The sequence below is a fragment of the Takifugu flavidus genome, chromosome 6 (genome assembly GCF_003711565.1).
Source record: "Takifugu flavidus isolate HTHZ2018 chromosome 6, ASM371156v2, whole genome shotgun sequence".
In the NCBI taxonomy this organism is placed as follows: domain Eukaryota; kingdom Metazoa; phylum Chordata; class Actinopteri; order Tetraodontiformes; family Tetraodontidae; genus Takifugu; species Takifugu flavidus.
Window position 1 is genome coordinate 6223040 of NC_079525.1, and position 15947 is coordinate 6238986.

A 15947-nucleotide genomic window follows, 5' to 3' on the forward strand; every position below is an offset into this window, starting at 1 on the left:
AAAATATAATAACGCCAGGATACAAAAGCCACACAAGAGCCCCCTACAAGACCAATTACCCCCCAACATTCTGCTCTTGAGCTCGGTGTGAGGCCCTGTGAAAAGGACATGAGGCTCTTTGTAACATAACGCTGAAGGGAAACGATTAGCATGATTCCAGTTGCTTTTCCCAGTTACTCCCAGCAACCAGCTGTCAGTCACAGGTGATTGGCAGATGAAAGCCTTTATCTGTTTGCATAGCAGAGGGTCTATATGCCTTTATGGCTTGACAAGGTCAAATAATGTCCTGAAGCTTTCACCTCGCTCCAACACTTAATTACCTTTTATTGACTTCAGCAAAGTCTGGCCGTCGGAGTCAGAACGTGTCACTTCACGTTGTAAAGGTTTTTGTTGCCTGTCTGTTCCAATTCAGTCAGATAGACACAGATGTCTGTGCTTCAGTACAGGTCTGAGGCTTTCCCAGAGCTTCCAGAGCTGAAGGAAGACAGATCTAAACCAGGACCGGGCAATGGTTCGGTTTTGACCCCGAGTGGGTCGCCTTCAGCACTCACTTTAATGATTTTGCATCCTGTTTTTAAAAATGGAATTTATATACATGCAGGTTAACTTAAAACAAGTTCTCCAGGTTGAAAGCTTGAAAAGGGAGTGACATGTAAAAGTAAACTAGTTTCTTCCGGATGTTTCTTCCTTGATAAACATTTACATTGAAGTGGCAAGATGCATGTCCCAACTCGACATATAAATCATCCCAGTAACTGACCAATTTTGGTAATATTCTGAGCTACAGTTTCTACTAGGTGCACACAGGTTTAGATGAAATTAAATTGGTAGACTCGATACTGACGAAAATGGAGATTGATGATTTAATGTCTCACACTCCCATCTAGCGGTAACTACTGATATTACATCTAATTAAAAACGAAACCCCTCGACATTACATGTTAATATATTAGCTTTATTGAGTACCTGTCTAAATAAATGTGTACATCTAATTTATTAGTCGGAAGCATGTATGAGAGTGGGCGTATTTAAGATTAACTCCTTAATGTATTTCCAGATTGACACACAAAAAAATAACACTGTTATACCATAATTTATTCATCATTGCATAGTAAAATACTTTTAAACATTTTGCACAGTGTAGTAGAAACACATTAGCTCCTTTTTTGTGTGTTTGTGTATCTCTGCAAGCTGCTCTGATTCAGGACAGCAACCCCAAAAACCATGACTTTTGGGCTTTCTCAGCTGGGCAGTTGTCTGCGCAGTGTGGATGGAGATGTTTGCTGACTGCGTGAACATGGAAACCATCTGATCGTTACAGGAGTTTCACACAGCAGAATCTTCTCACGGCATGTTGGTTTCCCACCTGGAACAGCAAAAACACGTTTTCTATTTTACATTAACGCAATGGTTGGACGCTGGAGGTTCAACAATAAAACATCTTGAATGTGGTATTTGTCAGTCTGACACACCTTTAAGAGGTCAGAGGTTATCTGAACCCCAAAACCTGCAGCGTTAGCTCATCCACTTCTTTAGTTTTGAGACGAACCCTTCTTCATGGTCCTTTGGGTTGTTTGACTTAGAAGCCGAGGTTCTGCCGCCCTCGTCTGGACACAAGAGGGCACTACATCATGCCACTGCCGTTGGGACCGTTTCTCTTGCCCTCTCCGAACACTGGAGCAGACCTCTCAACACTGACCTGCTGAAGCCTTGACTCCGTTCACAGTCCCGTGAACGTCAGTCTCCTCTTCAGCGTAACACATTACCAATGAACGCTGGCGTTTAGTCAACTTCCTGCAGGAGAACAATGAGGAAAAAGGGGAGAAAGACACTGAAGACTGACTGAACATTCCAACAGATGCTTCAACAGGGGGATGGGGGTCTTACTTCGGCACTCTGATCTTGATGTGAGCATAGTGATCTCCATAGCTGTAGCTGTTCATCTTTCGAATGCCGTTCCCCTGGAGCAGGATAACCTGGTCGGCCTGGCAACCGGCAGGAATCTGGGTACCAACAGAAATGTCATTGTGAGAATATTCTAAAACAAAAATTTAAAGAATCTGATGTTAACCAGACGTCAACATGCATGGCGGCCAACTGGTACTCACCACCAAACTGATGGGCTTGTACAGACCCTGTACCTCAGTTACACCCCCCAGTATGGCCTGAGCCACAGAGATAAACACGTTTGAGTGGATGTTAATTCCTTCCCGCCTGTAAATTGTACTCTTTTGGACCTGCAGAGACATTTCTCATGAATACACAGAACTTCAGTACAAAACTAACCTGTTGAACTCAATGGCGTCATAAAAAGGCCTGAAAATCACACAAAACATACTCTGAACGTGATGATGATTTCTCTGCCTCCGACTGGCACGGTGACCTTCCCACCATCTTCAACTCCTGCCAAGAATCATCAAAATCATTATTCTCTTAACTTGAAAGAAAACCTTAAAGCTTAGAAGCTACAAAATCAGTTAGTCACAAGGGCAACAGCAACTAGAGTGTGTTCAAGCGATTAGGACTGGAATGAAATAAAACAAAATAATGAGTATTAAAACCTCAATCTGAAAAAAATGTGGATATTCCTACCAGCGGGTACTGGAACAGTGATGGTCTGCTTCCTTTTGGTCAGGCCTGAGCCTCGACATAGAGCACAGGGCGTGATTATTATCGACTTCCTCCCGCCGCAGCGTCGACAGGAGCTGCGCAGCATATATGAACCAGTGTTGATTTCTTCCTGCAGGGGGCAACACAGTCAGATCAAACCCAGCGGTTTGATGAGGTCTAATGGTTTCCTATGGTATAAAGGGAAGATCTTATGGACCTTCTTGAGTATGGCTCCTCCTCACACACAACTCACCATGCCAGTGCCGTTGCAATAGTGGCACACAGATACCTTGGTGCCCGGCTCGCCACCGCTTCCGTTACATCTCGGGCAGGTGTCCTCGATGTCTACGCTCAGGTCTTTGTTGGCACCCTTAACTGCCTCCAAAAACGTGAGCTCCATCAGGAACTGCAGAAAAGAAAAGAGGCTGAGCTTTGAGCTACACTTAAAAGATTTCCATTTGAAAATGTATCAGCGTCACACCTCTGGCCTGTCATCAAAAACGCTGTTGAAGTGGCTGAAGTTCGCAAACTCTCCAAATATGCGCCTGAAGAGATCTTCGGGGTCGATGTTGGTCGACCCAGCCCGGTAGTACTGCTGCTCACCCGTGCTGCCATGGTTGGGGCTGAAGCCCAGGTCGTACTGCTTCCTCTTCACCTCATCACTCAGCACCTTTTGGGTTGGAAAAACAAATGTCATGATGGAACTGACCATAGATCACATGTCCTGAAACTATTAATGCAGCCAAAGATGCATTTGTGACGTAATACCTCATAGGCATCGGCCAGCTTTGCAAACTTCTCTTTGGCATTTGGGTCATCTTGGTTAGTGTCTGGGTGATGCTTCTTCGCCAGCTACAAAACAGACACGGAGGAGATGCTTTTTTACTTATCTCCTATTATCAATGATACTGTCATTAGATAAAAGCATGAAGCAAACTTGGCAGAATCAAACAACTGTGCATCAGCCAATGTAACTGAGGTAGGTCAACCACTGGCTGATACACAGGTCACATTACCACCGAATGACACCTCTGATGAAGACAGATGCACGCCGTCGCATTGTTCGAACAATGAACATTGTTAGATAACTGTCCTACATGCATTAATCCCCCCTCTTGCTTGTGCAGATAGTTTCTGTGTGTGTGACCTGGTAATAAGCCTTTTTGATCTCCTTCTGTGACGCAGTGCGAGAAACACCCAAGATTTGATAGAAGTCCTCTGTGTTTGCACACCTGCTGCTGCTGGTATGAAATGAATGGTAAGTGGCATCATGGGAAGCTTTTAAGCCTGCAGAGAAATGATCAGAAACAGATAAGGGTATGAGAGTTTAGAAGGAGTTAAAATGATGCAAGTAACACACAATACTGCGATGCCACCGGGCCTTAGTAGCAATAATTTTTTACTCTGGTAATAAATATGACAACCTATTTCATCTGCAATGCATCACAAAAGAAAGACAAGACACGATCTAGTTTTGGTATAACGATACACTCATGTTAACGGGCTAATCACGAGACGGGAGACCATTTGATCACCAAATTATTGCAGATGATTTCGTAATAACTGTAGATGGTAGTGTTGCCTTTGGTGTAACTATCATTTAAATGTCTCTTGTTAAATGTCTCTTTGAGAAATGATGTTACATCCAGTAGTTATTCAAGGACACCTACATGACGCTCAACCATGCTAAAGGGCATGGTATGTTATCTCTAAGAACTGGTATTTCATACATACAAGCCTAAATTGGTGAGCTAAAAAGTACATTTTTCGGTTGACATCCAATGTTATGCTAACAGCTAACACACCTGTCAGCCCCGTAGATTTCACATTTCCGCGTATCCTGGAGATCAAGGTATCCGCTAACGTTCCGGGCTGCTTCTGCAACAAAGCTGTGGTGCCAATACAAGCTCGTCTGTCGGCGAACTTTAGGAGACGACGGTGTGCGCTGCAAAGTGATGCTGAGAAACAGCGTTTAGCGAACCAGGAAGCGGCCATTATTACTTCCTGTTTCAACGCATGCGCACAACTGCCCGGCGCTTCTGAGCGTTTGAGGACAAGGACGCGGGTTAAGTCACAACAAGACCCAAACAAGGTTGTGACAGATTTTACTATAGGCTATTGATCAATGTATTTACTGATTCACTTAATTGTTTTCTGAAATGACTAATGTAAAAGAAACTCGGCAAGAAATACTTCAAATACTTCAACTTCAATATCACTGTACGCGATAGGACCTCAACACATTTATTTGGTAATATATTATATGCATTAGATATGATCTTCAAAAGTTCAACGGACAATATCAAAAGATAAAATGGTTCAAGGACATCTGTGCATCATCAAAAATGACATTAAAGCACAGAATTTGCTTTTATTCCTCAGCCTTTAACAACGTGGTTACGTGATATCTAGCAACGTTAAGATTGCCATCACCTCTGAAGCGTTTGCAGAATGATGTCAAATTTTGTTACATCTGACCCAACGACGCTACTGCCCCGCACAGTCGGCAGATGGCGCTATATAACTGCGAATAACGGGACCCTCAGAATCAAGTTAAAACAGTCATAAAGATAGGAGATACGTTTAATTTTGTCTTAGCTGAAATATGTTGGGCGCACGCGTGCGTGTGTGCACGTGCGCCCTTGAGTGCGTGAATGCGTGTGCGCGACTTTGTGTGTGCGTGTGCGTGCGAGTGTGTGAATGTGTGTGCTTGTGTGTGTGTGAGTTGATGAAAGAAAACCTCATGCTCCTGTCTGTCTTAGTCATTCTCCGCCATCTCCGTGGTGACCAGCAAACCAGCATCCCAGCTGTGCAAGGCTGTGGGAAATGTCCAATTTCAATTCTTACCAAAGATGATCCTAAACCACTTATTAACCAAGAAGGAGATTATAAACTGACTGACTGAAATGTTCTAAATGAGGCATTTTTTAAAAATTGCATGTGAGGAAACCTGCTTCATTTTGCCCTTTTTATAGTCTTTCAGGCTTTGTTGTTCAGAGGTCAAATAATCCCACCAGTTGGAGGTGGGTGGGGGGTGTCACTCTTCACTCAATTATTTATGCTCATAACACACACACACACACACACACACACACACACACACACACACACGCACACACACACACACACACAAATATAGGTTCAAAGGTGCAGTGCAGTCAGTAATCCCTGCTCAGGGGTTATGAGCGGTGGTATTTGTGCTCCATACATCAGCATCACTGTCAGTCAACTAGCGCAACCACTTCAAACCTCCAGCTGAATGGCAGTGACTGGGAGGAGAACAACATGACTGACCCAGATTGCTCCTGCTCCGCTAAACAAAGTGCACAACTGTCAGGCAAACTTCTGCTTTTCGTGAAACACCAGGCCACAACGGCTTGGATCTGATGTGCCGATGGCGTCGCATTCTTTGGAAGATCCAGCGTGCTGATTGGCTGCGTGAATTAAGATATGCAGTGAAACCAGATTCAAGAATCAGTTGTATGAAATGGCCAAAGCCTGGATTAAACATGACCCGTCACGGTTAAACTAAAAAAAAAAAAGCTTAATTTAGACTAAGAAAATAGCAGAATTTTAGAATATATCAGGTGTCTGGATCATGTTGATGATGGTGTGGGTTCATTCCATTTATGTCTGTGTAGATTTTCAATCATCCAGGTCATTGTTATCCAAGGTAGTTTTCTTTGTGAGCTGGACTGTGTTTCTTCAAAGAGAAGAAACACAGTCCAGTTGAAAAAGAAAACTACCTTGGATTCCTTCCATTTACTTTAGCCAGGCCAGGCTAGACTAGGCTAATTGGCCACTCTGGATTGCCTGTGGGTGTGCACGTCTATGTGGTTGTTTGTCTGTACAGGACCCAGTGATGAAGTGGTGTCCAGGGTGTAACCAGCCTTCACATAGCATATTAGGCTCCACCCCCCACCTCCACGTGACCTTGAACAGGACAAGTGATGACGGATTACACAAAATCGTCATAATCACTTCGTGGATCGGAGTCAAGAAAATTAAAATCATTTTACGTCTCATAGCCCGGAGCTTTTTTTAAACTCTCATTTCTCTTAATTTGGGGAGTGGTGTTAGGTCTGATCCATCGATGCATGTATGTGCAGGCCTGGCAGAGCGTCACAATCCTGGCCTCCCCTTTTGATCAGGGAGCCGGGATCGGAGTCTCATGTGGATGCTGTGACGTCCCATCCTTTCATGTCACGAGGTTTTCACACATGTTACTGCAGGACTGACACTTGTCAGATGAACACACAGCTGTTGTGACCCCCACCCCGGAGAGAGGAGGGGGGGTCGAGGACACGTTGGCTGGAAGGGAGAGAACAGAAGGAAAACTGGGTCCAGTCTAGGCTCTGTTATGGAGATGCTGCTGCTGTTATGGTTACTGAAAAGTAAATTATTGAACTGTCTCAATGTATCTGTGTTTGTGTGTGTGGTATGTGGTGTATGGGGGGTGGAGGGGTTTTGTACATCAGAAATGAATCCTATTTTTGAGACATTAAACTTCTTGCAAAGAGCCATATTCTCATAAAAATCCGTAAAACAAGTGTAAAGATCTGACTGAAAAGCCTCAAGTGGGTCCAAAAAAAAGTTCAAAGGCTTTATTTGTCCAGGAAGTCATAAAGCAGCAAATCGGAAAACCGAGAGGGTTCGTATTTCCCACTTCACTTTATCGATTTTAAAGAAATAGCAGGAATAAAAATGTAATTTTAGCTTTAAATCTATGACTGAAGGTGCACACGGCCACCAGGGGGCAGTCAGAGCGGCTTATGCTGGGTTCCAGACAGTTGGTGGAGTTCAACTCTGGAAAAAAGAGTCATATTTAATCCAGACGGGTTCGCCTGATTCTTACGCTCCAACTCTGGATTAGTTTATTAGATCTACACGTCCGTCTGTCTCGGTAGGAATCCTCCTGGCTGTGTTTCCCTGACGTTAAGGTCACTTCTCCTCTCCAGAATGTGCCCGATAACGCGCCGGTCCGCTCCACTCCTCCATCTTCATCTTTATCTTGTCGCCTTCATCGGCCTCGCAGACGGGCTCAGTCAGCCAGCGCTGACCTCATGTGCTGGAACGCAGAGCGCCGCTGCCGAGCACGAGAAAGCAAATACTCTGTGAAAAATCGGGGCTTATATACATGGCTCGGGTGAATGTTTTGTCCTCTTTTTGGTATGTCTGCTATGAATGGTGGACTGGTTCCAATGGTTTTGGGAACAGCAGATCGTGGCATTGTTCTCGCCGGCTCTTGGCTGTAAATTCCGTTTCTCACTCGGGTTCCTGGAGCCTTAAACTTTAAAGACAATGGCCGATTAGTTTTGGGTTTCACTGCTGGAGGCCTGACGTTTTCAATTGAAAATAAGCTGCCCCAACAGAGGCAGAGAGGCTCGTCGCACTGCTCCCAAAACCATTAAACCCTGGCCCCCGAAAGACATAACATGATGCTGGTTCCCCGTTCTGTGGAACAAACAGGGATTTAAACTCTACCCTCGGCTCTGTGGAATGGGTGACTCATCGGTATGGCTAACGTTAGCATCACAAGAGAGCATGAAATTACCCACCAGTTTATCTTGACTTATAAAGTAATGGGGGTATGAAATTGACTGAATAAAGCTCAATTTCTGGGGAAAGAGTTGCGCAATCATTGCCTTTAAAGTTTTTATATTGTCAAAATGGCCAAAAAATGTCAGAACCCCCACCTTAATTTCAGGCTACAACAGAGCAGAAAAAAGCCTGAGACTGCAGCCTGCACTGTCCCGTTAGCTCCTTTAATCGACCCTGGTTGTAGACGACCACACAGCAGCAGCAGCAGATCTGTTTCAAAGGCAGAAAACCGTTATTTGCTGTCTGGAGCAGCCTCTCCGGGCTGCTGGTGCGAGGAGCGAGATTATATAACAGCTGTGGCCACGCTGCGGCTCCCTCCTCAGCACATTTGCAGAGCGCTGAGAGAGAATGGAAGCCTTTGTGCGGTTACATCAACCCACTAATCTGCCGAGTCAACAGGCGGACGCTTCCCCCGCTCCTGCTGTGCAGCGGCAGCCCGGTCTGGTGCTGCTGGACCCAGCTTGGCCTCACTGGACAATTGCACATTCAAATGCTGAAGAAAACTTCTAAATGAGCCGAGACAATAATGCGTACAACAGATCAGACCACCGAATACTCCACAGTTTCATGCGCTTTGGCCTCTGAAACCAGTATCCATTGGAAATTTTCACTCATAAATGTCTGTAATTGGCTAAAAAGGTTCAGGAAACATTGGATCGGTCCTCTAATATGAAGCCTTGTCCTTCATTATCAATATGAAGATCTGATTACGTTGAATGATTTTCATCCTCTAACCATGTTGGTGGTTGGCAGCAACCCGGCTGGTCTCATGAGGAGGAAATGATCGGATGACCGGTGCGCTACAGCGGATGGGTTCTACACATCATGTCCTCACTTTGACATAAGAATTACAAAAGAACCTTCTGAACCTTCTGAATATGGCTCCACTCTGATGAGGCCTCAGGGAGGTACCGGCTGTGTGCACGCGTAGAGGTAGAGCTGCTTGTGGCGGCAACAGGCTGCTCCAGATGCCCGTCTCCTTAGCAACACACCCCAATGCCCACTGAGGGGTCCCTCTGCAAGGGGCAGATGGGAATGTCGGCTCCTCATTGTCACTCCTCAACCTCTTTCAGGTGCTCCAATCTGTCAATGCCCGAATCCCGGTTGAGCTTTTGAAGATAAAATCTGGAGACTTGAGGACATTCAGGGAGGAGTTCTCCATGTGAGCCTGGTGTCGGTCAGCCCGCTGAAGCTCATCCTTGTCTGGACCTCAGCCCTCAAAGCCCTTTAAATACAGCCTGGATCTCCTGCGGTTGAAATGCCGACAGTGAGAGGAGAGCATCATGGTTAGCCTGGTGGTGTCCACATGGGGAAAAAAGCTGAAGACAGCTCCTAATAATGTGAGGATGTTCTATTTTTCTACCCTACAGAGATTTTGGTTCAGGCCACCCAGGCAGGCGGTGTGGGGCAGGCCAAGCCCATCCTGGAATATTTGGAAAACTCTTCCCCACTCCTGGGAACATGCCATACCTGCACTAATGAAGGCTAATGTGAGTCCTCCAGCTGTTTTCACAAGCACTCCTGCAGCAACTGATTATGGACCTCATCAAACACCAACCCCTGTTTACGAACAGCAGGTTAATTGACAGCGAGCTAGCGGGTGCACGTCAGTCCAAACAACATTTCACAAGCCTGAAAAATCGAGAAAACCAACAAGAACTGACGAGTTTACTGTTTTTTGTGTGGGGAACCATAAAGTAACTCCTTTGATAGAGGTAATTATCAGTTGTAAAATAGTTTTTATAATCAGCCTGGGGTTATGGGTTAAATTCCCACCCTTTGTGTGTTTTCCGGGGACTAAACCTTCCTGAAACTGTGCATGCAGATATGTGAGATTACACCATCCGAGAAGTTCTCCAGCCATGACCCCTGCGGCTCAATCACTACTGTCTGAGGATTTACAGCACTTCATCACCTGCCCACGCTCCAGCCTGACCTTTGACCTGCCCGCAGTCACCGCCCGGCAGAGCTGTAGGTCACTGATCACCTGACAGCTGACAAGAAAAGGCTTCGGGGGTTTTGGTCAGGTGACCTAAATAGAAATGGATGAAGGACTTTTAGGAGTTTTTATTTGGTTTAATCCAGGACAAAAAAATGATTTCCTATTTTTAAAAAAACCAAAAAAAACCTGGACAACAACTTTAATGGGCTGGCTTCAGTTTCATGGAGCGAAAAGCTGTGAAGACGAGTGAGCTCACAGAGACCCCAGCGGCGGGGGGGGTTCTTCCTCTCTGCTGTTGTGTCAACAGGTGAACACTTGACTCCCTTTGTTCCCCTCATCGCCACAGACATGCTGTTACAGAGGGAGGGCGGGAGGCTGTGACGCCGGCCGATGGCGTGTTGATGTGAAAACACGTTCCTCTGGCAGGTGGACTAGGCTATGGAGGTGGGTCAGACCAGAGCTCGGTTCCTCCTGTTTGATCGAGTGTGAAAACGCGAAGAGGTCGACCCCGAAGTTCCAGCTTTGTAAACCGGGACAACGGAGCAGTTGACGGGTTATTCTTCACTGTTTATAGTAAAATTCCAGAAAATCAAAATGTCCTGTTTAATGGCCGACCTAACTATGGGAAATAAGTGGAAATGACCATTAAAGGACTTTAGAGTTACCACAGAAAGATTCAGACACAGTAAGTAAAGCTCCAGCTTTACTCCAGCGGGATAAAAGAGGCGGCGCTCAAAAATCCGTCAGAAAGGCTGAAATGTGCATTACATCTACGACATTTCACGACCTTTCAAATCCACAAACTGGGCTTTCATGAGATTTATCGCTCGATGAGATTTACAGCAGGATTCTTCTGTTCTGTGATCATTTAACCGACTCCAACTGAAGACGGCCGTAACCATAACCTGGGCCAACACCTGCACAGGGAGAAAGGTCACAGGATCTCCCATCGCGCGTCACGCATCATCTGGCGCCCGAGAGTCTTCAGTATCGTATGGTAGAGGTCAACGCCGCAGCCATACGTAGCGCCTTGCTAATATGCTAATGCTGCTGTGGACCACATGAGCCGGTTTGGAACGTTCTGCTAGTTAAAGGATTATTACTGCGGCGCTCCCAAACTTCTGGCAGATCTTTAAGGGTCTGACAGATGAGAAGAGGAATTAGAAGATGTGAGTGCAGTGAGATGAATTAACCTTCAAGAGAAGAGGAGCGTATACACAAAATTTCGGCTCACAGGCTCTCTGTGGAGGGCAGGATGACCCAGACTTTTACTCACATTTCCATGACATCTGCACTGGCAGCAGACAGTCTCCTGCAACGTAAACCTCCGCCGCCACTGCTGTTGGATATTAAAATGCTTCCACCAGACGGGCCGCGACGTCGCTGCTGTCAGATCTCCGTGCTTTAGTTGGTTCTTTGATCAAGCGGAGACACGTTTGGCCCCGAGCATAAATGATCCATTACTGCCGTCTGCCACTAGGGGGCAAACCGAGGTTCACAAGTCTTCAAAATCAATTCACGACTATCTCCTGAAGCTTTACGCGTTGAGTTCAAATGAAAAAGTAAACTCACATGATGGCTGCATGCATAAATTTGCCTGAATGAGGTGGAGTCCAGGATAACAGACGGGCCACCAGCTTGCTAGGAGGCTTAATGCATCGTCCACGGATGCCAAAGGGTCTTTCGTGCATGAGAAACAGCTTAACTCGTTGGTTTGTGACATCGCAAACTGATGAAAAAGGGCTCTCTTGCACTCTTTTTAGGTGCCCACATCAGTTGGATGTCGGCATCAGTAACGTGCCCTCTGAATTCCCCCTTACCTGCGCATCACAACCACCGCTTTATGGGATTTTACCAAGATCATTCGTGTCTGGTGAGTGTTTATTTGGCCTGAATTCCGTGCTGCTGGCTCCTTGCGTGAGACTCGGAATGCAGCAGAAAATCGGCACTTTGACCACAAAAGAATTCAAATCTCCAAGAGTAAGAGAGAAGAAGAGGCAAACGAGGGCAGAGATGAAGAGATGCAGCGGTCATCCACCCACATACGGGAGAATGTTGCTCCGCCTTTCCATCAACCCTTCCTCTGCTGCATGTGTGAACAGACAGGCCACGCTTTGATTTCAGTGTTCAACGCCGAGGATCAATACTCGAGTAAACTCGTTTCAAACGCATTTCGTGCCACCGACGCGCAGTTGCCAAGACAACGCCAGGATGGATCGCTTCAATCCTGGGGTCACCTGTCATTATATACTGCAGGGAGCGAGGGATGAAGAACAGAGAGAGGAGGAATTGGTTTGGGGAGGACAGCCAAATCAAAGTGGGCAGATGTGATTTGTGGCAGGTCCCTCAAAATGTTCATAAGGGAGCGATATCGAGGCACGAGAGGTGTAGCGCTTTGATCTACGTCGACTCGATGTTATACATCAAAGAGGAGGGAAAGAGTTCATATTTCCCCCCAAAAAAATGTTTAGATGTTTCGATCCGAGGCGTGTTTGACATTCTCTGGCGATCGCATTAGCGTGCCATGAGGGAAATGTGAAATGTGATGGGAGAAGGGAAGATGATGAAAACCATTCACAAGCAGGAATGTGTGTGTGTGTGTGTGTGTGTGTGAGGGGGAGAGAGAGAGAGAGATTGCTTTTTCTTTTTTGGGGGGGAAAGACAATGCTGAACCCCCTTGAGAGCATTGCCTCTGGATCGTGATGCCTCTGGAAGGCAAGCTGGCACCTGATGGCCGGACAAAGCTGAGGTCAGGGGGTTAAAAGCCTAAGGTCAGGAACGGCGAGCAGGAGAAAGACCCCGTGCATCAGTCCAGATTATGTTGTCTCCTCATAAACTGTCTCTCCTTTGGAGACCGAGCAGCAGCTGCATCTTTCTTCCCCTAGAAGACGTTAGCTCAGGTTAGCCCAGAGGGTAAACATGCTAGCAGCTCTCTGGAATTAGGCACTCAGGTCATGAAGGAGCTTCTCCAGGGCGGCTCGACGCGTCACCCTTTACCCAACTTTTAAAGAAGGATGGAACACTTGCATGAATCCGTCTCCTAGGTGGATATTTGGTGGAATGAGCGCAGAGAGACTCATCCAACAGTCTACATATGAGTAAAACTGCATCCTGAATTTGCCAAGCAGAAAGCGAGACGTCCTTTGTGCAGATGATGAAAAGGATGGTTTATGGGTAATAAAAAGGGGCGTCAGTGTGATCTTTGATGGCTCTCTTTGTCCAGTAGTCACAACTCCTTTATGCAGATTTGAATGAGGCCCATTTGGTGGCTTTAGTCCTGGGACAGTTGCTTATTCGGTCATAGCGTCGGGACACTCAGCCTTCCTCCCGTGGCGCTTCCAGAACTTCTGCCGCCAGAGAAAACTCATGCATTTCCTCTGAATGGGAATTAATCTGCTACTTTTGAACTAACCAGGCGAAATCAGGAAAATGATTAACCTGCCTGCCAGCCATGTGGCAAATCATCAAACTGCCGCACTGCAGGAAGCATTGAGACTTTTCCTGCCTGTTTATCCGCTAAAGCTCGGGCCCCTTTTTAATGTTTATACCATAATAAAACCAGATTTACTATCAAAGCCTACCCGACACACACACACACACACACACACACACACACACACACACACACACACACCACACACACACACACACATACCACCCCGCCCTTTAGTTCCTCCTTCTCTTTGCAGGTGTGCAGTTTTCCTCACCAGTGACTTTAAGGATCTTCACAGAGCTCTGTAACTCAAATGAAGCAGAACTTCACACACTCAGTTTACGTATAATCACTGAAATAAATTCTGAAGCGTCTTCAATCATTTTTTTTAGCTTTTCCTTCCCGTCTTATCTTTCTATTTCCTGACAACAAGGATCTGTTTAATCTTTTACTGGTGGTGAATATGACAGGCGGCTCCTGAACACAATTATCATATCTGCTGTTTGTACTGCAAATCTACTACACAAAGTAATTCAAGCATCAAGTAATAATGTTTAACTTGAATAAAAACAGTTGGGGGAATTGATGCCCGTTTAGGACATTTATAGTGGAAATTATAATAGAAAAAGCCAAACATTTCATAATTTTCAGCATTTTTTCCTCCCGCTGACCATAATTCCCAAGATAATTCCTTGTTACTCTATATCATTCCCTGTGCTCCAACGAGTTCATAAACTGACCCCATTCCTGCAAACTCTGGTTAATCCTCTTGTTAAAGCAGCAAATGGATTTGGATGGATGGTGTCATTTTAAAGACGGATTCTTACTTTCGCTTTGTTCTTATAGGAAAATCGAAGGGATTCGATTTTGGAAAGGATCGTAATTAGAATCAGGTGATTACAGGTGTCCCCCCTCCCATCAATAGCAGCGCAGAGATCAGGTGGAATGTGTCACAACTCTACCTGATAAGGACGAAGAGAGCTGCGGTTTTGATGTCTGCGGTGCCGGAAATTCTAAATATCCCAACAAATCTACCCACAATCCTCCGTTCTGATGTTCTGGTGTCGCAGTGGCTCTTAATGGCTTAAATGGGAATAAACCTGCGGAGGGATTAAAGAGGCAGAACATGCAAGACTGACGCAAAAATAACTACAATAGACTCCCAGCTGCACATGTGACATCAGGCCTAATCTCCACGGCGACGACGTGCAGCTGCAAAATAGGTTAGCGCCCCGTCACGGCGAGGGCTGAGTCCCGGACCGTTTGTTGATGTTGGGCCTTCGAGTCATCAATATCAGGAGTTCCAGGGGTGAAAGTTGTTTAAGTCTGAGTCCCTCCATTGGTGAGTCCATTAAAAAGCACTTAACCCCCTCCCTAACCGCCCCCCCCTCCTGTCTGTTTTTATTCCCCTTGCTGTGTGTGCAAACACGTGGCGGTGGCGGCGGCGGGCCTTTCGCTCGGCCCCGTCACACACAATGGCCGAACTGAAGGGGATGGAGACGTCGATGGAGGGGGTGGGGGGCGAAGTGCTGGAGGGAAGAGCTGGGCAGGATGAACCTCATTAAGAAATGGAGGCTGTTTAAAGGAATATCTGATAGTGATCAGGCAGCTGTTTCCCCCCAGGCTGAGGCGGGATGAAGACCTACAGCAGCCGACACCTTCACACGCCAAATTACTGCTGATGACTCGGCAGGTTTCGCTTATCAAGCTCAGAACATCGTACTTATTCCGACATGTTCAACTACCAGCATCGCTCCTCATTCTGGCTTTTACAGTCAACGGAGCTGCGGTCCTTCTAAACTACGGGGAGGTGTTTTATTGCCTTTTTGTGTGGGTTTTTTATCAGCTCAGACCATCAGCTGATGAAAAAGTCTCCTGCTTAACAATGTGCTGTTGTGGCTTTCATGTCACCTGTCAGAACCATTTAATTAATTCCAGCGACCAGATAGGCGATGCAATGTCTCGCGGCAAATAAGCAGAAATTTTTCATTCTGTATTATGAAAAGAGTGTTCCGGAATATGCTGCTACATGAAGAGGTCGACTTCAAACCAGGAGGGTGAGAAGATAACACGGTTTCACCCCCAGCTGAAGTGGCGGAGGTGAAAAACTGTGATTTCCTACCTTTGTTTTCCCTTTCAAGGTGATTCTTTTATTCAGCACTAACTACTGTGTGTCCCAGCTGACAAGTTGATTATTACAATAATGATTTTTTTTTTAAGTATCCAATTTTAAGCTTCTTAAAGGCTGAGTTTAGGAAGACAGAGGTTTGGTAATCTGATCTGAGATCTGTAACTCCACCAGCTTACAGCAGGTTGGACTTGACCCGCAGTGTTCGGCATTTTAGCTACATGTATCATGTT

At 45.9% G+C, this 15947-nt stretch overlaps 1 protein-coding gene across 1 annotated transcript; it reads right to left on the reverse strand.

Annotated features, from left to right (window-relative positions):
• Window positions 1-1077: 1077 nt before the first annotated feature.
• Window positions 1078-4640, reverse strand: LOC130526860 (dnaJ homolog subfamily A member 3, mitochondrial-like). The gene is made up of 12 exons (XM_057034847.1): window positions 4416-4640; window positions 3758-3897; window positions 3379-3462; window positions 3092-3280; window positions 2864-3016; window positions 2593-2740; window positions 2339-2403; window positions 2109-2237; window positions 1888-2003; window positions 1700-1794; window positions 1473-1607; window positions 1078-1366 (listed from the first exon to the last, which is right to left on the reverse strand). Exons 1-11 carry the CDS (start codon window positions 4603-4605, stop codon window positions 1516-1518), a joined length of 1401 nt encoding a protein of 466 aa, XP_056890827.1. The 5' UTR covers window positions 4606-4640; the 3' UTR covers window positions 1078-1366; window positions 1473-1515.
• Between the last annotated feature and the right edge of the window lie 11307 nt (window positions 4641-15947).